At 36.0% G+C, this 27496-nt stretch overlaps 1 protein-coding gene across 1 annotated transcript in view; it reads left to right on the top strand.

The window, feature by feature from the left end:
• TRIP11 (thyroid hormone receptor interactor 11) overlaps positions 1–23222 on the top strand; it is a 66394-nt gene extending 43172 nt beyond the window's left edge. The window contains exons 18-22 of the mRNA XM_081048992.1: positions 5363–5444; positions 6266–6380; positions 15697–15813; positions 16973–17117; positions 19708–23222. Coding sequence (XP_080905118.1) covers positions 5363–5444; positions 6266–6380; positions 15697–15813; positions 16973–17117; positions 19708–19928 — 680 coding nt within the window. The 3' untranslated portion in view covers positions 19929–23222. The remainder of the gene's footprint in view (positions 1–5362; positions 5445–6265; positions 6381–15696; positions 15814–16972; positions 17118–19707) is intronic.
• Positions 23223–27496: the final 4274 nt, after the last annotated feature.

Raw genomic sequence — 27496 nt, 5'->3', positions numbered from 1 at the left:
CCCAAATTGTAACATAAAAGAGCAAATAGAATTGAGTAGAGACTGGTGAATTGTAGAGTTTCTTATCCGGGGCAGCAAATTCTCAGTTCCACCCAACTGTTAGCATGCAGGAACGTGGGCCCAATGTTGCCAGATCTTCAGATCTTTCAAAAGACACTGGAAATGTCGACTTTCATGTGAAATATTCTAATTTTTTAACATGACACCTAATTTACGTTTTTCCAAAAAAAGCTCTGTGTGAACTGAACAAAACATTTTGGGGGCCAGATTTACTCTGTGTTGATTTGCAACAGGGAGCTTTCAGAAATGAATTGAGGTTCAGTCTGCAGTCTAGAAAAAAGCCTTTTGTCTTTAGTATATTTTCTATAGTAATGATGATATTCAGCAAGTGGCAAAATTATTGTTATGACTTTACTTCTCACCGACAAAATTGTCCTCTTTGGGAAGTATGGCTGGGCTATGTGAACCTTTAAAAATTAAATAAATATATAACCTGACTCACAGTATTCAGTCTTTTAAAAAAATTTAGTTTTGATATGGAAAAATGCAGTACAAATTATCTGAATTCATAGTGGAGAGTTGAGGGGGGAATATAGAGAGGGATAATAAATTTGATCTGGTTACATTAAAAATATTTATGTAAAACCTCTTTCAAATGCACATATTTAACTGTACATGATTTAACTGTACAAATAATCCAGTAGACCTCAACATTGCTCTTTCAGTTTAATCACTGATTCTGATCCAGTGAAATTCAAATTAATGAGGTTATACTGTATTAATAAAAATTCTTTTCCTGTGAGTTCATTGCTAGGAAGTGGAATATCACTTAGCAATTAATAATTATGGAACAAGAAAGTATTCACCATGTATTCTACACCTTAAAATTCTGTGTCCTATACAGTTGAAAAGAATTGAATTGAAAGACAAAGCAGATACTAATATATCTTAACTTCAAATGTAAATAAATACATTTAAAAATATTACGTGGTGGTGTAATGAAAATGATTTTGTGTAAGTTGAACTTTTGTAATAAAAGACCATTTAATTTCTAACTTTTGCTTTGATTATATTTAATTAAGTGAAGAGGTGAAATTTCCTTATATTAGACTTAATGTATCAGATTTAAATTTAGTTTTTAAGTAGCCAGTGCAAGTAAGACACTAGACTCAGTTTATTTACTGAAATATCTGTAAATGAAATCATCTTTGTCACATTTTGTTTTCTTCTTCCTACTGTTACTCCTTTGCCTTGGTTTGTAAAGATGACAAATAAGGCAAAATAGAGAAAAAATTATCAATATTAATGTTAACCAAAGTGATACATATTATTGATATTGGTTAGGGCTTGGATGAAAGGTGATATTTTAAGAAAGCAGATGAATGAGTACTAATGCTTTATATAGCACTTGACTGTTTAGAAAAGTCACATTTAATCATTCAGTAGATTCTCTAAAAATCCTTTGCGATAAGCATGCTTATTTTACAAAATAGGCAACCAAGTCTGGCCCTAGTGACAGATCCATGATTCATATCCAGGTCTTGTGACAGGGCCATAATTCATATGCAGGTCTCCTGACGCACTGTCCGCTCCAACCCCCAGTCTAGTCAGGTGACGGTTAAGCCTCACTTGAATCTTGTCCAAGGGAGCTTAGTCATGAAATAGCCAAATGACTTTGTAAGGAGTGTGACTTAATTTTACGATGTTCTCTGAAGACAGTATTATAGTGCAGTGTTAACTAATCACAAGTAAAATGTAAAATTATGATGTGTTGATTTGTTTTAGTCAATTACAGTTTATGTACAATTTTGATTTTTTTAAAACAAGTGATGGAGACCATGGTGCGTGGCATTACAGAGAAGAGGCGTATATGGCAGGTCTTAGGATGTCATATATTGAGATTAACTCTTCCCTAAATTAGACTAAATCTCAGTTGCTTTATTGCTTAAAGTGTATCCCCCCCTCACCTTTTTTTTTTTAACTTCCTAAGGATTTTTTTGAATATGATAGATTATTTCACAGGAATATTGTATTTGGCTGACAACCCATTTCTGAATAGCTGTATTTTGCCTGCCCATATAAATACAGTTCTGATTTCAAATTGTGGTTTGAATAAGTATTCAGTTTTTCTGGAGAAATATTCAGAATCTCTGATGGGAGGAGAATAAAGGTTCCTGAAGAGAGAGTTTGTAAGCATCTTTGAAGTCAGTATTTGACTTTTTTTTCTAAACCTTCCCTGGTTAATACCAACCTTTCAACCTCTTCCCCCAAATTCTGAGGGTTCTTTTCTAGACTCAAATAGCAGTTTACATTTAAACTGGTACTTGAATTTGAAGTAACCTTCTGCCTGCCTGCCTGCAAGCATACGCAGTTATCAGTTCTCTGTCACATTAGCCCAGGACTAACTTGTATTCTGATGATTTTCAGAAACTTTCACCCTGTAATTTTGGCTTTAAGGATGTTTTGAGCTTGCCTTTTAGAACACAGAGATTTTAATCGAAATTATACCAATCTTAATTTTCATCAGGAAAATATTTTTGGCTTGAACTTTATTAAGACAGATTTCTTGATCAGGTTTTCATAAAGCAAAGTTATATTTTCCTAATTTATTTTACTAAAATCGTTTTTATCAGCATCAACTCTGCTTTGTAAATTTTACTCTGAAGATGTCTATTTATCATTCAGCTTTGTCTTTGCTTTTTAAATAAGAAACAGTATAGTACAGTGGTTATTTCCTGGTTATGTTTCAATTCAGTGCTATCCAATAAAACCATAATGCAAGGCACATGTATAATTTAAAATTTTTTAGTAGCCATGTTATAAAGTTAACAGGTATAGTTGAAATTAATTTAATAATTTGCGTAACCTAATATATGTAGACTATTATCGTTTTAACATGTAAATATAAAAAATCATTAATGTTAGAAGAAAGGTAGGAGAATGGAAATCTCAGAGAAATGGAAGGTAGAGGTAGGATGAGTTTGACCTCTTTTTCTCTGCTGCCTTTCTATACCCATGGAAAGGAGAGAAGGAGGGTGAAAGAGAAGGCCATGCCCATCTTTACTTTGGCTCTTTAGTTCGTGAGTGGGATGGTTAATTCAGAGTGGTTAATTTAATTTACTTGCTGTTCTTCTGATAGTTGAGAATTCTCTTTACATTCAGAATGTAGTACTAGAAAAGGCCCAGACAGCAACGTTTGTTCATAGTATATTTATGCACAGTAAGAATCTAAAATGGCTTTTACTGACTCAGACTTTAATAATAGTCTTGTTCTCTTTCTTGCTCTTTTTTTTTTTAATGTCCAAGCTTAAATTCCTTACTGGAAAGACAGGAAAGGAAATGTTTGTAGTAGATTTTCCAAACACAAACCTTGCTTTTATAATATGGTTATGGCAACCATCTATTTTGGTAGAGTTAGCCTATTACACGAATTACATTTTGCAATTCAGATTTTTGCAATTTAGAAAAAACATAAGCCATTACAAGCAGTTAAACTGGACAGTTCATATATATGTTTAATACTCTAAGTCAGAATTTTAGGCAGTGTGCAAGACAGAATGAAAATATAAAGCAGATGAACCTGGCCTAATTTTGAAGGTTCAGAGAAAACTTCTTTGAGGAAGTGACCTGGGAACTGAGATGTGAAGGATGAATAGGAGTTAATAGGTAGTGTCAATGGAAAAGAGTTTTCCAGCTAGAAGAAAAAGTATTCGCAGAAGTCTTGCAGTGGGAATTGCAAGTCCAGAAATAAACCATACATTTGTAGTCAATGGAGTTTCAACCAGAGGGCCAAAAGAAAGTTCTTTTGACACGCCGCACTGGAACAACGAGATCGCACATACACAAGAACAACGTTGGACCCCTGCCTCACACCGTGTTCCAAAATTAACGCGAAATGGATCATAGACCTATATGTTAGAGTTAAAACTGTGAAACTTTTAGGACAAAGCATAGGAGTAAGTCTTTGTGATGTGGATTTAGGCAGTGGTTTCTTAGATATGACACTAAAAGCAGAAACAACAAAAGACAAAATAAATTGGATTTCAGTAAAATGAAGAAGTTTTATACTTCAAAGGATAGCATCAAGAGAGTGAAATGACAACCCAAAGAATGGGAGAAAGTATTTGTAAGTCATATATCTGATAAGGGAACTTGTATCCAGCTACTACTCAGTAAATGCAGCATAACTCAAGAGTAGTTCTGTGGAAAGAGGTCAGAGTCTAGTGTTTGGATGTGTTTCTTGATTTGAAAAATAGAGCCCCATTCGCAAAGCAGCCTTCTCTTCATTTCTTTCAGAATGAAATTTGTAATCTAACTTGAAGTTAACAAGCATCTCCTTCAGCTCAAACTATCCATTTCTGAGGTGACAGGTGTAAACGCCATGGGTTTGGCGGAGAGTTTCTTAGTCTAGGAATCCTTGGCCCTGTGGAGTAGTTGAATTTCTGTACAGAGCATTTCCTGTTATAATTCTAGACACTGCTTTTAATACTGTTCAAATTCCAACAATTCACCAAGATTTTACAGATTTTGCTTCCTTTTTAAATAAGAATTTTAAGAGTCCAAACATCCATCTAAATCAGTCAAATTGGAGTATCTCAATTAGTATATTAGAAGCCGTGATGTGAATTATATTTTGCAGTTTATGCACCCCAGAATTTGCCTCTCAGTTACATCCTGAGCCATGGTGTCAGTTGTCTTAGATACTTTTCTTAGCTCACCAAAAAGCAGAGTCCAGCCAGGAAAATGGAAAAAGGAAAATCTAAAACTGTCTTTTCCATTTCTTCCCATTAATGAGTAGTTCTGGAAATGTTTCCCGCAAGGAAGCAGTGGTGAAAATCTCCTTTGCTATTAAGTTTCTGAAGAGAATGAAAACCTTTTTTATTTTTTTAAAATTAGTTTCAGATATATAAAGCAACATAATGATTAGACATTTATACCCCTCACAAAGTAAGAACCCCTTCCCCAATCTGCTACACCCCCCAATAGTATGTAGCTATTACAGTTCCATTGACTCTATTCTATTCCCTATGCTGTGCTTTACATCCCGTGACTGTGTGTGTGTGTGTGTGTGTGTGTATAATTTTGGGGAGGTTTTAAGTTTTCTGTTAAAGAATTGATTGCTTTATTGGGGGTAAACCATGTGAGTTAATGCATATATGCATATGCTGGCTTCTAAGTAATTTCTATACCAGCAAGCTTAGTTCCCTAAACCAAAGAAGAGATGGAAGTAATTGAATCTTCCTAATTAGAATAAGTGCATGTATTCAAAATTCATGGTAAAGATGTCTTAAATCTCATTATATATTCATCCATATTATTTCAATCAGTTAATAACTATCTTTATTCACATGTTTTAAAACAGATGAGCTCCGACAAGAAATGCTGGATGATGTACAAAAGAAATTAATGACTTTAGTAAACAGCACAGAAGGAAAAGTAGACAAGTATGCTCTGCCTTTTAACTTTTATGTATTTTATAGAGACTACTTTTATGATTAAAAACTTCATGTCGATGTTTATATGTGATTAAATTTTTTAAAAGCTTTTTCTTTTTCTTATATGGTGATAAGATGTGAGTAGTTTTAATGAGGGATAGGTAGAATAATTTCTCTTCTCTTGATTAAATAGGTTTTCTCGGCTCAAATTCTTTTTTTTAAAGCCATATGGAAGCACTAAAACATCACTACACTTAGAAAGTTTATTCTTCCAATACTTTTTTAACTCTCTTTACTGTCCTTAAATGAACATAGTTGCTCAAATGTATTAGGTCTGAAATCCTATTACATAGGTATATGTAATATATCATTAATATTTTACAGATTTTGACATTATTAGCGAATTTTTAGTAAATGTGTGTAGGGAAATAGAAGCATAACCATTAAGCACACAAACTACCATCACCATTTAAGGTGGGGAGGGAAAAATCTGAAGAGTCTCTTAAGGTTGACATCAACACAGACAGGCACTGAGAATTACTAATGAGGCACCATCGCAGGGGGTTATTTGCTTGAAGAAAATGGGTGGCTGGCTAGTAAGTGTGTTTGAAAAACATTTGGGGTTGTTGTATGAAGTATTCTTAATTAGCTGTGTCAAGGATTTTTTTTAAGTTACTTTAAAATATTTTATTGTTTTGTGTTTTACAATTAAGTTGTTTAAGTACAATTAAATATTTATGTGCTTAGTGTTTATTGTTTGGGCTCACTAAATATTGGGATGGGATAACTTGTTGAGTTAGCTAAAGCTGTTTCTGCCTTCATTTTTATAGAGTTCTAATGAGAAACCTCTTTATTGGACATTTCCACACACCAAAAAATCAGCGTCATGAAGTGTTACGATTAATGGGAAGCATCCTGGGTATCAAAAGGGAGGAAATGGAGCAGGTAACTATTGGAACAATGAAAGCCATTCGGAATACATTTATAACTAAAATAATGACATAAAATTTTCTTTCACTGTATTTCACATAACTTTTCCTGAATACAGTTTTCTCAGTAATGTGGAAATGGAATCATTTCATACTACAGTGAAGACTTAGATTTGTTCAGTTTGTTTAATCTTTTTTTTTTACTTTTTAAAATTTATTTTGTATTGTGATAAAAACATAACATAAAATTTACCATTTTAACTATTTTTAAGTGTACAGTTCAGTGGTATTAAGTTCATTCATTGTTACTCAACCATCACCACCATCCATTTCTAGAACTTTTTCATCTTCCTAATTTAAACCTTTTACCCATTAACAGTAACTCCTCATTCTCCTCTCCACCACCCTACCAGCCCTGGGCCACCATATAATATTTATCCTTCTACGTCTGGCTTATTTCACATAACACAGTATCTTCAGCATTCATAATAGTAGCATGTGTCAACATTTCCTTTCTTTTTGAGTATATTAAATATAATAATATTCCTTTGTCTGTATATACTATATTTGGTTTTTCCATTCATGATGGACAGTTGGGTTGTTTCTACCTTTTGACTGTTAATAAATAATGCCACTATGAACATGGCTGTGCAAATATCTGTTTGGGTCCCTGCTTTAAATTCTTTCAGGTATATATACCCGGAAGTGGAATTACTGGGTCATATGGTAATTCTGTGTTTAATTTTTTGAGGAATGGCCATACTGTTTTCCATAGTTGCTGCACTATTTTGCATTCCCACCAGCAAGGAACAAGCGTTCCTAGTTCTTTACATGCTTGCCAATGCTTATTCTGTTTTCTTTCTTTTTTTTTGAAACAGGAAATAGCATCCCAATAGGTGTGAGGTATTATCTATCTCATCGTGATTTTGATTTGCATTTTCCCTAATGACTAATAATGTTGAGCATCTTTTCATGTACTTGGTGGCTACTTATATATTTTCTTTGGAAAAATGTCTGTTCAAGTCCTTTGCCTATTTTTGAATTGGGTTGTTTTTTTGTTGAGTTGTAGGAGTCCTTTGTATGTTCTATATATCAATCCCTTATCAGGTATATGATTTGCAAATATTTTCTCCCATTTTGTGTGTTGTCTTTTCACTTTTTTGATAGCATTATTTGTACAAAAGTTTTTCATTTTGATGAAATTTAGTTTTATTATTTTTACTTTTGTTGTTTGTGCTTTTGGTGTCATATTTCAGAAACCACTGCCAATCCAAAGTCATGAAGATTTTTTCCTGTTTTCTTCTAACAGGTTTAGTTCTTACATTTAGGTTTTTGATCCATTTTGAATAAATTATATATGTATATATGGTAATGTAAGGGTCCAGCTTCATTCTTTTACATGTGGATATCCAGTTTTCCCGCAATATTTGTTGAAAAGACTTGTCATTTCCCCCATTGAGTGGTTTTCGCACTCTGATGGAAAATCAATTGACTATGTATGTGAGAATTAATCTGGGGGCTCTTCATTTTATACCATCGGTCTATGGCTCTGTCTTTATGCCAGTACCACAATGTTTTGATTACTATATGTTTCTAGTAAGTTAAGAAATTAGGAAGTGTGCATCCTCCAACTTTGTTTTTCTTTTTCAAAATTATTTTTGTTATTTAGGGTAACATAAGATTCCATATGAATTTTAGGGTGAATTTTTCTATTTCTGCAGGGAATTCTGTTGAGAAATGCACTGAATGTGCAGATCCTTTTGTGTAGAATTGTCAACCTAACAATGTTATACCTTCCAAGCTACAAATGTGGGGTGTTTTTCTGTTTATTTATGTCTTCTTTCATTTCTTTCAGCAGTATTTTGTAGTTTCCAGTGGATGCCTTTTGTCCCTGCTGAATATATTCATTTATTCAATTTGTACTCATTATTTTTAAAGTTATTTGTATTCTTTTTGATGCTGTTAAGTGGAATTGTTTTCTTGATTTCCTTTTTGGATTATTCATTGTTAATGTATAGTAATGCAACTGGTTATTGGGGGGGATCAACTGGTTGGACCATATATATTTTTGAAAGGTTTTTTAGGGAGTTTTAATGTATGTCTTTGGTTAGGCCCCCTGCTAGGTCTTCTCAAACTCCCCAGGAGGTTTGAAGATAGAAAACTGTTTAAATCTCACCTCTGCCACTTACCCACTTAGCAGCTTATGACCTTGGACATTTCCTCAGCATTAAAATGGAAACTATGCTATTGATTATTGAGGGTTGATGTAAGAATTGAACATATATTACTTGGAATTTAGTAACCCCTCAACAAATATTAGCGTTCATTCTGGTTTTGTATTTATTTAAAAATTATTTGTTATTACATAGGTAATGCTTTCAGTGAGTTTGAAAGCCAAGTAGAAGTTAGGAAGAGTATTGCATTAGAAACAGCCTACATATGACGAGAGGAAGGTGTGAAAGCTGTCCCATTTGGGTAACTACATAGTGACTAAGAACACGGGCTTTCTAATGAGGTAGATTTGGATTCGAATTTCAGCTCCCTTGCTTCTTCACACTTGTCCCTGGGTCAGTCATTTAGCCTTTCTGACATATGAGTCAAAAAGAATTCAAAATGGAAATTGTAAGTATTTTGAATGAAATGAAAATGCAGCATATCAAAATTTGTAGGATGCTGTAAATTAGCACTTAGGGGACATTCATAGCATTAAGTCACTATATTTTTTATTTTTCAATTACAGTTGACATTCAGTATTACTTTATATTAGTTTCAGGTGTACAGCATAGTGGTTAGACATTTATATAATTAACGAAGTGATTTCCCCCCAATAAGCCTAGTACCCACCTGACACTATACATAGTTATTACAGTGTTGTGGACTATATTCCCTATGCTGTACTTTATATCCCTGTGGCTGTTTTGTAACTACCAGTTTGTACTTCTTAATCCCTTCACCTTTATCACACAACTCCCCAAGCCCCTTCCCATCTGGCAACGATCACTTTGTTCTCTGTATCTACGAGTCTGTTTCTGTTTTGTTTGTTCACTTATTTTGTTCTTTAGATTCCACATATAAGTGAAATCAGACAGTATTTGTCCTTCTCTAACTTATTTCACTTAGCATAATACCCTCTAGGTCCATCCGTGTTGTTTGTCACTAATGGTAAAATTTAATTCTTTTTTATGGCCCAGTAATATTCCATTGTGTATATGTGCCACATCTTCATCCAGTCATCTGTTGGTGGGCACTTAGGTTGCTTCCATATCTTGGCTATTGTAAATAACACTGTGGTTAACATAGGGGTACATATATTCAAATTAGTATTTTGGATTTCTTCGGGTAAATACCCAAAAGCGCAATTTCTGGGTCATAAGGTAATTCTATTTTTAATTTTTTGAGTAACTTCGATACTGTTTTCCATAGTGACTGCACCAATTTGCAATCCCACCAGCAATGGACGAGGGTTCCCTTTTCTCTATGTCTATTAGCATCTTTTCATATGTCTCTTAGTCATCTATATGTCCTCTTTGGATAATTATATATTCAGCTCCTCTGCACATTTTTAAATTGGATTGTTTTCTTTGTGTTAAGTTGTATGAGTTCTTTGGACATTAAGCCCTTATTGGATGTATCATTGGTGAATATCTTCTCCCATTTGGTAGGTTGTCTTTTCATTTTGTGATGTTTTCCTTTGCTGTGTAAAACTTTAGTTTGATGTAGTCCCATTTGTTTACTTTTTCTTTTGTTTCTCTTGCCCGAGGAGATATATCAGAAAAAATATTACTAAGAGTTCATACACATGTTCTTTTCTTTAGATTCCGCATATAAGTGAGATCATATGGTACTTGTCTTTCTCTTTCTGACTTATTTCACTTAACATAATGTTCTCTAGATCCATCCATGTTGTTGCAAATGATAAGATTTCTTTTTTCTTTATGGCTGCGTAGTACTCCATTGTATAAATGTACCACAGCTTCTTAATCCAGTCATCGACCGATGGGCATTTCGGTTGTTTCCATATCTTGGCTATTGTGTAAAGTGCTGCAATAAACATAGGAGTGCATACAGATTTTTGAATTGGAGTTTTGGATTTCTCCGGGTAGATGCCTAGGAGTGGAATTACTGGATCATAGGGTAGTTCTATCTTCAGATTCCTGAGATACCTCCATACTGTTTTCCATAGTGGCTGCACTAATCTGCAATCCCACCAACAGTGCACTAGCGTTCCCTTTTCTCCACATCCCCGCCAGCGTTTGTTGTTTGTTGATTTATTGATGATAGCCATTTTGACTGGGGTGAGGTGGTATCTCATTGTGGTTTTTATTTGCATTTCTCTGATGGTTAGTGAGGTTGAATATGTGTATGAACTAATCAGAAACAGTTTTGGGGACACAAAAAACCGAGAGTTGTTAGATGGGCGGGGGGCAGGGGGTTGGGGATAGGGGGAAGGGTGAAGGGATTGGGGGGCGGCTGGTGACCACAGGATGGCCTCAGGGTTTTTTGAGAATTACTTTGGGGAACTTACTCAATAGTGTTTGGGGATTTTGTTGGGTGTCCGATGGACATGTGTCCTGTTTGGGAGACCACCTCAGGGATGCTGTGGATGCCTGGTCATGGCATTGTACACCAGAGACTGGACATTAATGAATGCCAACTATAATTTTATGTGTATAATGTGATGGCTCGGTGTGAGGTCGGGGTGGTGGTGGATGGGGGAGGGGGGTTCACGGTGTGAGGGATGTAAAAATAAAATAAAATAAAATAAAACTATAAAAAAAAATATTACTAAGAGCAATGTCAGAGAGTTTACCTCCTGTTTTCTTCGAGTTTTATGGTTTTAGATCTTACATTTAAGTCTTTAATCCATTTTGAGTTATTCTTGTATATGGTGTAAGAAGGTGGTCTAGTTTCATTTTTTTACATGTGTCTGTCCAGTTTTCCCAACACTAATTATTGAATAGACTGTCTTTACCCTATTGTATATTTTTGCCTCCTTTGTCATAGATTAGTTGACTGTATAGGTGTGGGTTTATTTCTGGGCTCTCTATTCTGTTCCATCGATCTAAGTGTCTGTTTTCATACCAATACCATGCTGTTTTAATTACCGTAGGCTTATAGTTTTATATCAGGTAGTGTATTACTTTAACTTTGTTCTTTCTCAAGATTGCTGTGACTATTTGGGGGTCTTTTGTGGCTAAATGTAAAACTTTAAAATTATTTGTTCTAGTTCTGTGAAAAATGCCACGGGTGTATTTTGATAGAGATCGCATTGACTCTATTGATTGCTTTGGGTAGTGTGGACATCTCAACAATGTTATTCTTCCTATCAGTGAACACTGCATATGCTTCCATTTATTTATATCTTCTTCAGTTTCTTTCTTCAATGTCTTACAATTTTCTGAGTGTAAGTCTTTGACCTCCTTGGTTAAATTTATTCCTAGGTTTTTGTTTTTATGCAATTATAAATAGGACTGTTTTCTTAATTTATCTTTCTGATAGTTCATTATTGGCACATAAAAATGCAACCAATTTCAGAATATTAATTTTCTGTTACTGTACTGAACTTTACTGCTACTTTACTGAACTCATTTATGAGTTCTAATAGTTTTTGATGGCATTTTTAGGGTTCTCTCTATATAACATCATGTCATCTGCAAATAATGACAGTTTTATGTCTTTTCCAATTTGCATGCCTTTTATTTCTTTTTCTTGTTTGATTGTTGTGGCTAGGACTTCCAATACTATGTTGAATAAAAGTGGTAAAAAGGGACATCTTTGTTTTGTTCCTGATCTTAAGGAAAACACTTTTAGCTTTTCCCTGTTGAGTACAATTAGGTTTGTCTTATATGGCCTTTATTATGCTGAGGTATATTTCTTCTATTCCCATTTTCCTAAGAGCTTTTATCATAAATAGATGCTGGATTTTGTTAAATACTTTTTCTGCATCTACTGATAATGATCAAATGATTTTTATTCTTCATTTTCTTTATGTAGTGTATGTATCATGTTAATTGATTTGTGGCTATTGAATCAATCTTACATCCCAGGAATAAACCCCACTTGATCAATGGTGTATGATCTTTTTATTGTATTGCTGAATTTGGTTTGCTAATATTTTGTTGAGGATTTTTGCAATTAGCCTATAATTTTCTTTTTTTACAGTGTCTTTGTCTCGTTTTGGAACCAGGATAATGCTGGCCTCGTAAAATGAGCTTGAGAGCCTTTCCTCCTCTTGAATTTTTTGGAATAGTATAAGAAGGATAGATATTAATTCTTCTTTGAATGATTGGTAAATTTCACCTGTGAAGCTATCCAGTCCAGAATTTTTTGTTTGTTGGGAGTTTTATGGCTACTGATTCGATTTCATTAGTAGTAATCAGTCTGTTCAGATTTTCTGTTTCTTGTTGATTTAGTCTTGGAACATTGTATGTTTCTAGGAATTTATCAGTTTCTTCCAGATTGTCCAGTTTGTAGTATTTTTTAATAATCCTTTATATTTCTATGATGTCAGTTGTCACTCCTGTTTCATTTCTGATTGTATTTATTTGGGTCCTCTTTTTTTCTTGATGAGTCTGGTTAAAAGTTTATCAATTTTGTTTATTTTTGTTTAGCTCTTGGTTTCACTGATCTTTTATATTGTGGGTTTTTTTTTTTTTTTAATTGGGGAAGGGAACAGGACTTTATTGTGGAACAGTGTGTACTTGCAGGACTTTTCTCCAGTCAAGTTGTTGTCCTTTCAATCTTAGTTGTGGAGGATGTCGTTCAGTTTCAAGTTGTTGCCCTTTCAGTCTTAGTTGTGGAGGGCGCAGCTCAGCTCCAGGTCCACTTGCCATTGCTAGTTTCAGGGGGCGCAGCCCACCATCCCTTGCAGGACTCGAGGAATTGAACTGGCAACCTTGTGGTTGAGAGCCAACTGGCCCATGTAGGAATCGAACCGGCCGCCTTCGGAGTTAGGAGCATGGAGCTCTAACCACCTGAGCCACTGGGCCGGCCCCTATTGTTTTTTAAGACTCTATTTTGTTTATTTCTGCTCTGATCTTTAGTATTTTCTTCCTTCTTGTTCACCTTGGGCTTTGTTTGTTGTTCTTTTTCTAGTTCCTTTAGGTGTAAGTTTAGATTGTTTATTTGAGATTTGTCTTGTTTCTTGAGGTAGGCCTGTATTGCTATGAATTTCTCTCTTAGGACTGCTTTCAGTTTGTCCCATAGATTTTGGGTCATTGTGTTTTCATTTTCATTTGTCTCAAGGTATCTTTTGATTTCTTCCTTGATCTCATTGTTAACCCATCCCTTGTTTAGTAGCATCTTGTGTAGCCTCCATGTATTTGTGTGTTTTTCAGTTTTTTTATTGTAATTTATTACGAGTTTCATACCATTGTGGTCAGAGAAGACTCTTGATATGATTTCAACCTTTTCAATTTATTGAGACTTATTTTGTGGTCTAACGTGGTCTGTTTTGGAAAGTGTTCTGTGTGCACTTGAAAAGAATGTATGTTCTGCTTTGGGGTGAAATGTTCTAAAAATATCAATTAAAGCCATATGGTCTAGTGAGTCATTTAACACTGCTGTTTCCTTGCTGATTCTCTGCAAGATCTGTCCATTGGTGTCAGTGTGGTGGTAAAGTCCCCTACTATGATTGAATTACTGTTGATCTCTGCCTTTATTCATTCAATAATTACTTTGTATATTTAGGTGCCTCTATGTTGGGTGCATAAATGTTTACAAGGGTTAAATCCTTTTGTTGGATTAAAACTTTTATCATTATATAATGTCCTTCTTTGTCTCTTACTGTAGTCTTTGTTTTAAAGTCTGTTTTGTCTGAGTATTGCTACCCCAGCTTCTTTTTTCATTTTCCTTTCACATGAAATATTTTTTCCATCCCTTTATTTTCAGTCTGCATGTGTCTTTCGATCTGAAGTGGGTCTCTTGTAGACAGCATTTGTATGGGTCTTGTTGACTGGCTGTGAGGATTGGCCATGCCCACAGAGTATTATCTGCTGTGTGGGGGCTGATTCCATGGGTAGAATTTATCCCAATGGGCTCTGGTGCCTGCCGAGACCACCCTTTGTATGTGCCCCTTGTGGGGCTAATTGGATGGTGCTCTGTTGTGGTCTGAAGCTGGCCTCTCAGTGTATTGGTTCTGGGGCCTCTTGGGAAGGGCTCCTATGTAGGCCAAGTCAGCCGCTGCCTGTGACTTGTGGGTCTACCTAGAGGGAGCTACAAAGCAATCCGGAGTTGGTAGCTGCCTGTGATGGATCTGGGGGTGCATGGGAGAAGCCTCGCTGTGAACCGAGGTTGGCTGCCACCAGTACTGGGCCTGGGGCAGCTCTATAAATTGTATGGTGTACCTCAAGGCCTGCCACCGCCTGCCAGCTACCCGTAAGGCTCAGTCACTGAAAGAACATTGGGCGGTGTGCAATTTGGGTGAGGCAGGGTCTCGGGGTCATCAGGGTAGGGCCAGTGGAGTTCACCAGGCTAATGCAGATTCATATTTGGCCATATGGTGGGAGGGCTCAGCATAGAGCCAATGGCGGCTGTTCCTCTAGCCCTCGCTTTGGAGCCATACAACTCAATTTCTCCCTGTATGTCTCTGGCCACCATATCTCTGCTGGAGCCCAGGGTGAGTGCTTGCAAGTGAGTGAATCTGTACACAGCCCTTTTAAGAGGATGCCTCGGTTTCCAGCAGTTTTCCATCTAAGAATCCCCACTATTTTTCACAGGCAGATGTTGTGGAGGCTCCTCTTTCTGGCACTGGTGCTCCAGGTTGCGGGCCTGATACCGGGCTGAGGCCCCTCGCTCTTCAGCGGATACCTCTGTAGCTGAGATACCCCTTTTGTTTTTTTGACCACTACACAGAAGTGTGGGGCCAGCCCGTTTTGCATCTCCACCCCTCCTACCAATCTCAATGTGGTTTCTTTACATCCTTAGTTATAGGACTTCTACTCAGCTAGTTTTCAGACGGTTGTCCAGGTTGATTGTTCTGTAATTTAGTTGTAATTTTCATGTGGTCATGGGAGGAGGCGAGCATGTCATTCACCTCCTCCGCCATTTTGACCAGAACTCTCAATTTGTATAATATTAGTGTTAACGTTTTGTAACTTATTGGCCACCTCTCTTACCAGAATGCTGAGATTTTTAAGACATGACAATCCTCAACTTTTAGTCAAGTTAGTATTTGGGATGCCATTTCATTGTATTTATAGCCTTTGTCACTAGGAAACATTTATTAGAAATTGGACTTGAACAGCATGGTTTTCTACCATCACGTAAAAATGGTTCTTATTTTGTGTTTTCTTGTACTGATAATATTTTTCTGTTTAAAAATAATTTTTCAGTTGTTGAATGAAGATCAAGGTGGTGTTACCAGATGGATGACTGGCTGGCTGGGCGGAGGATCAAAAAGTGTCCCCAACACACCTCTCAGACCAAATCAGCAGTCTGCGCTTAATAGTGTAAGACCCAGCTTTAGTTTGCTGAATTTGAATGGTGAAACAATTGTCTATCACATTCATTAGCAAAGAACCAGATTTATTTTGTCAGGTTATTTTATATAGCTTTTTTGTTTTGAAGTCATGGAAACTCGGAGCCAGAGACGTGATTAGCTTAAGGATAATAACCCAGTTTTAATAAATTTACTGCATATAGTTTTTATTTTAACTTCTTATTTATATAGTATACTTTTATTTTTCAAAGTATTAACTGTTCCTTTATTGATATTTGATCATGATGCTGTAGGCACAGTCATTTTTCTATCTTACTACTAAATTATGAGATTCTTAAAGACAAGAGTCTTTATTTTATGCATGTATATGTATCTACTTAGTTATTGAGTCAATACATACTTTTGAGCACCTGCTGTGTACTCTTCTGTTCTAAGCACTGGGGATGCAGCAGCAAACCAGATAAAGTGCCTGCCCTCAAGGAACTTGCATTCTGGCAGGAAGAGGCAGTTAATAATCATGAAAATGTAGTGCCTGTTATGTAGTAGGCTTATGATGAATATCAACTGAATTAACACTGGGAATTAGAATGTGGAGTTTCCTTCTTTATTATTATTTTTTTAATAAAGAGGAAACTGAGGATAGGTGACTTACCCACAGCTAGCTAAAGACAAAACCCTATTTTAAATTGGAGGGCCTAAAATTTAATTTAAAGGAAAGGTCTACGCTATATTATTTTAATCTGATAAAATTACTCGGGAGCTTTTGCTGTATTCATTAATTGGGTGTTAGTTTAGAAAAATGTGACTAATATTTGTTTTCTATCAACGTAAGTTTTCATGTCTATGTAAACAGTTATTAAAAATGATTTAAGACTTAATGTCTTAAGTGCCATTGATGATGAGAAATCTAAGTGTTAACAGGTGGCTAATTCTGACTAAAGGTCTGTAAAGGGCTGTCATCAAAGATTATTAACTTAAAGTTTTTACTTGATATCTGTGTAACTAAAGTGCCAGCAATTTTAATTGTTCATAAAACTTAGTTATAAAGAAATGATTCAGATGGCATGATTAGTTTTTAATATTTAATTAGAATAGCTGGTATGTTTTCTAAGTTGTAGTGAATATAATTTTAACATTTGCCTAATATAACTCAAATATGTTCTTTTTAGTCTTTTTCAGCACTTTTTGTTAAATTTCTAGAAACAGAATCGCATCCATCTGTTCCACCACCAAAGCTTTCTGTTCGTGATATGAAACCACTGGATTCACCAGGAAGGAGAAAACTAGATACAAATATACCGGAAACTTTTAAAGGTAAAACCAGATATTTATTTTTTCTACAATTTAAAAAATTGGATGTTTAATTTATGATTATGTTTTACAGTGATACCAACTAAAATTTTAGTGCTTTTGAAAATGGGTAATGATTTCTTTCAAAATTCCAATGAGGCATTATATTTTGGCTTCACATATTCTTGTAGCAATATGGTATTTCATTGACTTAGATTAATTTAAGCAATATGAAATATTTTCCCTTTGCATATTGGTACAATTGTTTTCTCTCTACATAAGCCACTTTGTATTACTCTCCTTGGAAGTGAGGGTAAACTGGTAAGCCTTTGCTTGTTACCTATTTTCCTTTACTCAATAGCCAAACCTTGGTGTGTTAATAATATTTATGAGTAGTTTAGTAAACGGGCTTACACAGCCAAGAACGTTAGGAAGCATTCACATATATTGAAAGATCTGCCTAGAAGCAAATGGTTTGATGGTTCTGCAATATGTAGACATAGTTTTCTATCCCACTAGTTTATAAGGGTTTTATTTATATTCATATCCCCTATATTAGCTTGCAGTAAAATTTCTTGAGTTGAAATTTAAGTATATCCTTTAGACTATAAGCACATTCTTTATTGTAAGGTCTCTTTTTTTTCTGAAATCTTCATATTTTAATTCAGACTAAAATGTTTGCTAGTTGGGACTGTGAAGGTATGTGTTATATATTCTTAAGTTTACATCATGTCAGATACTTAATTTGGATAAAATATTAAATACATTCTGAAACTTAAAAAACTTGCTTACTCATTTAGACAAATATTTCTTATTTTCCTGAACTTTTATAGAACAAGAAAGTGGTAAATTTGCTATTTACATAAAAGGTGGCTGCTAAATTTAGTGAAAAGTCTTAACTTGATCTAACAGGTATAGACTCTACTAAAAATACTTTTTTCTTGTTATACTAGGTTATAGCATCTTAAAGTCAATTCTAAAATTCATTATGGCAGGATTTTCCCTCTTTTTCCCCCCCTTTTCTCCTCTCCATCCTTTGCCCTTCTTCCCTCTCCTCCCTCTTTCAGTTATCAAGTCACATACCCAGCTTGATTTGTATTGATCAGAGACAAAGGCCACTGAGGTTCCGAGTAGGTACAGGGTTTGCATGAAAAAGCAAACTCAGCGTTTAATACTGGATTGGAAGTGTGTGGTTAGGCTCAGAGCTTACTAAGAAGCACCACCAGCTTTTATAAAGGTTAGAAATTTGTGCTTCACGGGAAAGTGTAGCTTGGGGACCCAGAAGTGCTCAATGATCAGTAGATTTGATGAATTTGTCTCAGTGATTCTTTGTTTTAGAGAGCTGTTGTGCTTGAGTTTCCCACTGCTTAAGTGAGCACCTTCAAGGGGTTGCTTGTCTTTTAATGTAGTTGTTAGTGGTCTTGGGTAATAAAAGCACAGTTCTATCCATTAAGACATTGGGGCATAAACCAAATACCTATTCCAATAAAACTAATTGTTCAACCTAACTTTATAAAAGAATAATCTAATTGAGAATAGTTTCAAACCTTTGAATGTCTAAAAGATGGCCATGTAATGTAATGCATATATTGTTTTTCATTTCATAAATTAATATTAAATCTGATTGCTATTGTTATATGGGTGCCAGGTTTGGGGTTTTTTTTTTATGATCATCATACTTATTGGGAAAAGTTCTCAAGTTCTTCATCTTTCAGGTGGGTGATTAGAGTTTGCCTTGTAACTAGAAAACGTTTTTTAAAAAACTATTGTTATAGTGTAGGGGATAAAAAAATAATATGTTTCCTCCCACTTTCTAAGTTCTTCTAGAATTTATTAGCTGGGCTAATAATCAAATTAACAGAGAAAGATTAACAGGAAAAAAATCAAAATTTTAATACATGCACATGGGAATTCACATAAGCATGAAAATTCCAAAAACATGAGGCAACATTGGATATATATGACATTTTGGACAACAGAAAAAAGGGGGAGTATAGGGATAGAGGTTTCAAAAGTGAGAATGGGCGATTTACAGGTGATTGAGGAAGAGCAGAACGTACCTGGCAGGCAAATTCTTACTAGGCAACTCAGAAACATTGGGACCCATGAGGCATCCAGCTAACAGGCTCCTGCCTGAAGCCTTGCTATTTACAAGTTCATTCAGATTAGGCTAAGGCAACATCTTAAGCAGGATTTTCCCTCTGAATCTCTTAGGCAGGAAAGGTGGGGAAGGCGCAAAGGTTCTTTCTGAGTCTTTGCTTAATAACCAGCTTGAAAATCAGTATCCCAAAAGGCAAAACTGTTGGTACTTTTCAGTAGTAAATGAAATTTATCAGTTACATAACTGTTATTTAAATTTAAAACAACATTAATGTGTTTAGTGAAATATTAGCTATACATTCAAATATTATTCTCTCCCTTTTTCTCTGCCATTCTTTTCTCTCGTCTTGTCCTTTCACCCTGCTATATTTCAGAGACCCTGCTTATAGGATCCAGAACCCAGCAGCATATGAATTAAATTTATTTGGGGGCTAAATCTAGGAACCTAAAACACATGTATAGTGTTGACTAAATAGCATACAGGAGACTAAACAATTCCTATTTTATCGTTTAGATTCCACAGAATCCAGGTCTGGTAGGAGAACAGATGTGAATCCTTTCTTGGCTCCCCGCTCTGCAGCTGTGCCTCTTATTAACCCAGCCGGACATGGCCCTGGCGGACCTGGGCACCTTCTTCTGAAACCCATCTCAAACGTGCTGCCCACATTTACACCTTTGCCAGTGTTACCTGACAACAGCGCTGGAGTTGTGCTGAAAGACCTTTTAAAGCAATAGATGAGTTTCAAGCCAGAAACAACAGAAACATAGCACTTTAAAGAAACCGTGAACACTATGTGTATGTACTTGATCACAAAGTGGCCTTTTGGAAAAAGTCATGCATTTTGTTTGTAGTTATACTTTCTGTACAATTAATAAAAATATTCGTAGTGATTTTAGAAATTGCAAGTGTCACAGGAGGGTTTGCTATATTATCTGCTTTTATCCTTCTCTGATTTGACCTAATTTAAGCTAGAAACATTTGATTTTTTATCTTAACTTATAAAAATAAGAAAAATAAAAAGAAAGACAATACTAGTATCTATATATCAGTTCTTTGTTTTCCCCTCTGACTTTCAAGTTCATTTAAGCTAGAGATATGTGGTTTGTCTTTTAAAGATAATCAAGAGATTTACCAAAAAAAAAGGCGAGAAAATAATAGTAGTGGCTTATGTACATAGTGCAGAAAATTGATCTGAAGTGTATAGTAATCATCTTTAGAGAACTTCGTGTAGACAGGCCGAGACGAGGCTGTCCCTGGGAGGTCATCAGTGTCCTGAGGTAGAATGTGTGTATTTGGTTCTATGCAATTTTATCACGTGTAGATTCACGTGACCTTCACTGCTGGACAGATACTTCCAGGACCCGTCATGCTACCCTTTTATAATCATAGCCACCTCCTTCCCTAGCCCCCTCCTTAACCTCTGGCAACCACTAACTTCTCCATCTCTATAATTTTGTCATTTCACGAGTGCTAAATAGGGGCGGCCAGTAGCGCAGTTGGTTACAGCGTGGTGCTGATAGCACCAGGGCTGCCGGTTCGATCCCTGCACGGGCCACTGTGAGCTGCGCCCTCCTTAAAAAAAAAAAAGTGCTATATAAATGGAATCATACAGTATGTAACCTTTGAGATTGACTTTTTTTCACTTGGTACAATGCCCTTAAGATCCGTCCAAGTTGCCTGTATCAGCAGTTTGTTCTCTTTATTGTTAAGTACATACTGTGGATATATGACTTGGTTTTAAGAGCTAAGGTATCTTTTTAAAGGTACTATCTTAAAACAAATTGTTTTCTTACACACATACAGACGACTTTCATGTAAGTGTTAAATTGTACAGCTGCATACAGAACTATAATTAGCAATATCACTAAACACAATACCTCCTGCCTCTGTCTGAGTTCTCAATATGAGAGGTATGTCGGTCCCGGAACTGGCCATTCTCAGCCTCGTGGTCACTGAGGGCAGGGAATTACTTCAGCAACACTAGCACCAGGTCTTTGGAACTTCAGAGTAAGGAAGTATTGCTTTAGTTTTTTTTATAGACCTAAACAATCCTGACTTGGAACTTAACTATATCAGGATGTTCTTGTTTTTATTAGTTGTGGAAGTTGTACATTTAAAGTCATTTCTTGCAAATTTTGTAAATTTCAACATGCCTTTAAAATAGAAACATCTGTATAACAAAGAAAGGTAGAAATGATACTAATCCAAATATGTAAATAGCCCTGGCGAGAGCCAGGGCTAAATTTGATTGTTTGTAAATTTTGCTGTGATTACTGTATACTTTCTACTGTATTTAGAAGATGGGAAGTCTTTATGTGTTGATATGTAAAACTGGTCTTTCTGAAAAATTTAATAACCGAGACATTGCTGCTTCACAACGCCCCATCTCCTTAGCTAACCTATTTATATTGCCATTTTTTATTTAGTGTACTTTAAAGGAAGTTGTCGTACCAGTTCTATATTAGAACTGTCAAACTGCCTCTTGTCTGTTTTGCCCATTATCATTTCTCTATGAAATTATTACTCTTAGGTTTTGTATGATGCTTTCAAAGATGCTTTCACTGGCCATCCTAAATTATTTTCTGCTTGCTACTAAAGTTTCATTTCAGTGTGGAGCATCTAAAATAAAAGTTTCTAAGTTAAAAAAAGAGAGACAGACAGTCCTTCATTTTGAAGAAATAGAACATGCAAAACTTTTTTCTCTTTTCATTTGAAAATTAAAACTTAAGTAGTGGGTATTTAAGTAGCATGTCATCATATTTTAAATGCCTTTTATGACATTTTGAGTATTTCCTTCTCTACTCAAAACAGCCTGTCCCCTTTTACTCCATAGTTTAACATAAGTTTGAAAGCTGTTATGGGTGGATTGTATATCTAAACATCACATCATGACCTTACATGGCTGCTATATAATTAAGTATGTGACCTTGAACTAACGCTGTAGTACCTAATGTTTCATTTGTATCATCATTGAAACTATAGCTCACTGGTATGCATCCTCAGTGTTTGTTGATCTAAACCAGACATAACTCACCTACTTTTCTGAAACTAAGTTGTGTCGGAGATGAACCATCTGCTCAAGGAATCTTAGTAACCATATAGTGATGAAGCATGTAGTTCTCATGTTAGCAATAGGACGTTGCTAACAGTAATTTTACTGCAATATTTTAACTACAGTAATTTCACTGTTTACTTCTCTACAAACTCACTAGAATTTGTGGTTGAATTTTGCTTTAGCTGTCAGTTTTTCACAACATTCCTAATGGTTTTCAACCACTAATATACTATAATAGAAAATCCAGCTACACATTGAATTTAATTTTAGTACAATTCTGCATCAGATGGTTGTTTTTTAGTTCCTGCCATTATTGATTTAAAAGAAAAAAATTAAAACATGAGAAAAAGAAATGACTTAAAATCAGCCAATTAAAATATTAAGTATTTCCCCCACCAAATAAAGCTTCCAGTTTAACCTTTTAATGGTTCATTGAAGGGAGGAAAAGACTCAGAATACTTATCCAATCATTAGATGGAAAAAATAAACTCTTCAGGGACAGGAGAGTGTTGAGAATTATTGAGAAAGTGCTATTATGCATCAAACGTAGAGCATTTGAATTTTATTTCTAAAGCTAGTGAAGTTTTTCATATATCAAAGTATTTAAAACATCGTCCATCAACAAAAAAATGTAATTTTGTAAGTATCAAGTATAACGTATTTATTTTATATATTCCTATGGAAAAATAATGGTACTTTTAATGTTCTGACATTTGTGATTATTTGCCAGTGTTTACTTTTTAACTTATTAAGGTTTCTCTACTCAAAATTGATTGTCTTTCAATTTTTCGGGAAATAACTAAATGTGGGAAATTTACAACCCAACCATAATATTGGGTTGTGTTTTATAGAGCTAAAGTCAATGCGTTTCTGAATTTCTCAGGAGCACTGCAAGGCAAAAAAAAATAAAAATACTCCAAATAAAAATGATATATGTGAGTCTTCATCCACAATAAAAAAAGATTTTTTAGCAAACAGCTGCTGACGTTTTCTTTAGACGAGGGAGAAATGACGTACACGTGTTGTTTGTTGCAGCAGTTAATCAACTACTGACGCTGATGTCTTCGGGTGTTCCCCGGATGTCTGCTGTTAGGTGCCATTGGAGCGTGGATGGAGGCTAAGTATGAACAACTGAATGGGTGCTGAAGATGAGATGATGTATGAAAAGAGGGCCCAAGAGGTTTCAGCCAGCCCTTTTTACCCTTTCAGAGGTGACATGCATCATTGGGCTCTCATGTTTCTGCAAGACAGTGTCATGTCTTTGCTTTTTTCTTTTGTGGCACCTTTGATATTTTTAACTTCATATGACGGCTGTATTGGGAGATCGTGCGTTTTAAAGTTGAGAGATGGGTGGGAATACTGACGTTGACCGTTTCTGCGTGACCGTTAACAAAATTACTTTGTCTACAGGACTGATTTTTCACATCTGAAACAACACCTACCTAGTAAACTTACGGGTTGTAAGGATCAAATGGCACATTCATTTATAGCACTTATTAAGTGATCAAATGGCATACTCATTTATAGCACTTATTAAGTGAATCAATGTACACTTGTGGAAATGCTTTCCAAAATCTATAGTTCTATACAGATGTTAGAAGTTGTGATTATTACATCCTAAGTGGGTAAGAATATCAGGTGTGGGGGTGTTACTGAAACCAAGGATAATTGCAGGAAGATAAGGAGAGGTCAAAAGTGGGAAGTGTTTTCTGCTGTGGTGAGATATGTTTCAAGAAGACTCCATTGTGTGTAGGGACCAGGAAGTTGGCTTCGACTTAGAAAAGTGTCGGTGGAACGGTGGGAGCAAAAGCCATGTTGTTAGGTGGGGTGAGTAGGTGATTTGCAAGTGGAGATAGTGTTTGTAGGTAACTCTTCTGAGAAATTAGATGGTGAAGGGGAAAGAGGACAGTAGTAGGAGAGGAAAGTGGGGTGGAAGGAGAATTGGTTTAAGTTAGACGGGAGGCCTAAGCGTGTATACATATTTACAGGATGTAGGGGCTGAGAGTGGAGAGAAGAGTTCCTGAGAAGGAAGAACGGGTAGAATCCGAACACGGAAGGAGGGACTGGCTTTAGATAGGAAGGGATTCCTTTATTGGGAGAGGTGTGGTGGAAGAAAGGGGAGATGCAGATAGCAGGTGGATTTGAGTGGAGGGAAGTTGTGGGAATTTTCTTCTGTGAGGTTGGCAGGGAGCTTGACCTGCTCAAAATGAGGGCCTGGGGAGAGTCAGACTTGAGAGATTTCACAGTCAAGTGGGAGAGACAGGCCTATCCACCACATTACTAGAGAAGTGTGAGAAGTGCTGGGGTGGGGGGGGAGTGGGGGCTGCTGACTTGGGCCTGGCGCACAGATGGGAGGAGGGGATGTGGTTAAAGGAAGTAACATTTGAGCACTCTAAGAGGAAGCGAGCTAGCAAATTAAACATCAGATAAAAGTCAGTTTTTGCCCTAACCAATTTGAATGGAATACAAAATGTTGTTAACCTGATCTTGTTTTCTTGTCCTTGGGGGTTAGGCCATGTGAATATGTGATATGTCTCAGGGTTTTACAGCATGTTATCGTCATAATTTAATACATCCAGTAAATTAATCCATTATAATTACACCAATATTTGTTTTGGAGATAAAGAAAAATTCAAGAATGGTAATGAATGGATCACTTAAGGCAAAAGTTTGAACCCTTAGTTTGTTTTCTGCCTTAGCAATTACTGTGCATCGGTGTTTTAGCTTTTCTGGGGTTAAGAGATTAATAATTTGCACTAGAATGATATTTTAACTGTGATAATTTTCAGCTGTGACTGTTTTACAAGAGTATTCGCATTTTCAGCTCTAACATTCCTTGACTTCAGTGAACTACTTCTGACCCTCGAAAATTAAATCTTAATGATTGAAAATATTTGTGAACTAAAATAAAAAGAAAATATTTGTGAACTTAAATGTAAGAATTTGGTAAAGTTGTTTCCTAGATATCCTGGGACTGTTAAAAATGTAAGATGCGTTATTTTTTGTAAAATATAAGACATTTTGATGTTGAAGGACGTTGTACTGTGAGACATTTTCTCTCTAACAATGGTATATTCTTGAATGCTACATTTCCCAAAGGGCAAGGTCCATCCCACATGGTGAAAGGAAACACGATTTCTTTTAAAGAAAAGAATTAGAAACAAAGTAATATAAATTTGTTTCAGGTTTCCTGTGCAGCTCCTTCCATTTGGGTGTATTTAAAGTACCAGGGTGTCATCTGTGAGTTACACGTTAATCTCTTTTATACAAGGGATTTTTCCTGCATTCTCCCTGAATAAAAATGGAGAGGTGGTGTTATCAAATTCTAGACTAACGAGGAAATTTTTTAACTTTTTGAACCGTTGTATGGAATGTGCAGTCTTTGAAAATTTTTGGAATCATTTCAGAGTCATCTCCCTAAAGCATTTGACATGCCAGGTGCACGCACACTTACTACTAGCGTAGTCTAGATATATGCATGCAACTTGTGTTGCTCTTTTCAGGATCACACTTGCCAGATGTAGGTCCTGGATTGAAAAATATCGATGGTGAAAATCAATTCTCCCCAGAAATGCTACTTGAGAAATTGACTTCCATTTTTTAAAGTGTTTTCACTTTTATTATTTTCCTTTAAATGTTAGATTTGCTTGGTGAAAAGTAATTTTACCCCTGCTGTCATCATTTAATGTGTGTGTTTGTCAAATATTCAAGAATAGACATTACAGATACAGTGGTTTTCGAACATAATCTGTTCCTGAAGACCGTTCGAGTTCTGAAATGTTCGAAAACCGAGGCACGGTTTCCCCATAGAAAGGAATGCAAAATGGGTTAATCCGTTCCAGACCTGTAAAATCAAACCCTAAAACTGGGAATTTAGCATGAATTTTACTATCTAATGATACCATAGATACATAAAATTTACAGCGTTCGTAAACCGAAATGTTCGCTAATGGAGACGTTTGAAAACCGAGGTACCACTGTATTAGGAGGGACAGCTGGATATGAAAGTGTGAAGAAGTCAGCCAATCCTTCCTGCAAGAATAAGTATAAAACAAAAATGGTCAAAAATGACCCTTTTGAGGCTCTCTGGTAATTAACCAAAGACAGACAAGAAATTGATGACTGTTGATTTTTGAAAAACTTCAAGAGCTTCAGATAAGAACTGTTGGAGTCTGTAGCCTTCCTGCCTGGAGCTCCCCTGTCTCCTCAAGCCTCCTGGTTTTTCTAGCACCAAGCCAATCTTGAAAATCAGCAGCTTTGTGGCGTGAGGGGGTGAACTCGATGGTGGACGATGGAGGCTATGCAAGAACCATGACTTTGTCGGTTAAAAGTGGTGAACTTGGGGGTGGGTGACAAAGGGGAAGGGATTAAGAAGTACACATTGGTTGTCATTCAGTAGTCATGAGGATATAGAGTATAGCATAATGAATAGTCAATAATATTGTAATAACTATGTATGGTATCAGATGGGTACTAGATTTATTGGGGTGATAGATGGGAGAGGGGTCAGGCAAGATGAAAAGGGTGAAGGCACTAAGAAGTACCTACAAACTGGTAATTACAAAGCAGTCATGAGGATGTAAAGTAAAGCATACAGAATACAGTCACTAATATGGTTATAGCTATGTGTAGTGCCAGGTGGGTACTAGACTAGTCAGGCGGATTGCTTCTTAAATTATATAAATGTCTAACCACTATGCTGTACACCTGAAATTAATATAAAATAATAAATTTTTTTAAAGAAAAGAAAAAGTGGTGAACTTGGAAGGCAAACATGGAGAAAACTCAGTTTTGCTAGCCTGAGGTAATTCCAGATAGGGCAAACGGCTCACCAGTAGAAATTGAATGGGGAGACCCTGGGACTGAGAAAGCCATGGAAGGGTCCTGGCTGATAGAAAGACCTGACTCGTGCAGGGGAAGACCTGAGAGCCCAGTGGGAAGAAGAGCCTAAGCCCATGTGAGACTGGCTTGTAAATGTTTCTCAGTCCACACACATTCGTTGGCAATGGATGGAAGAATGCGTGAGAGCTATTTAACGTGCACAGCCTCTGTTGACCATTAAGTCATGCAACGGCGACCTCTGAAAAACAGCAGAGACATGAAAGGATTGGCACAAAATGTTCAGTGATGGAAAGTAAGGACATCCAACCAAGATTATTCTACCCAGCAAAGCTGTAATTTAGAATGGAAGGGCAGATAAAGAGCTTCCCAGACAAGAAATAGCTGAAGGAGTTCATCACCACCAAA

Source organism: Rhinolophus hipposideros (genome assembly GCF_964194185.1).
Source record: "Rhinolophus hipposideros genome assembly, chromosome: 5".
Taxonomy (NCBI): domain Eukaryota; kingdom Metazoa; phylum Chordata; class Mammalia; order Chiroptera; family Rhinolophidae; genus Rhinolophus; species Rhinolophus hipposideros.
The sequence above is the reverse complement of the archived record's forward strand: the minus strand, read 5'-3'. Positions and strand labels throughout refer to the sequence as shown.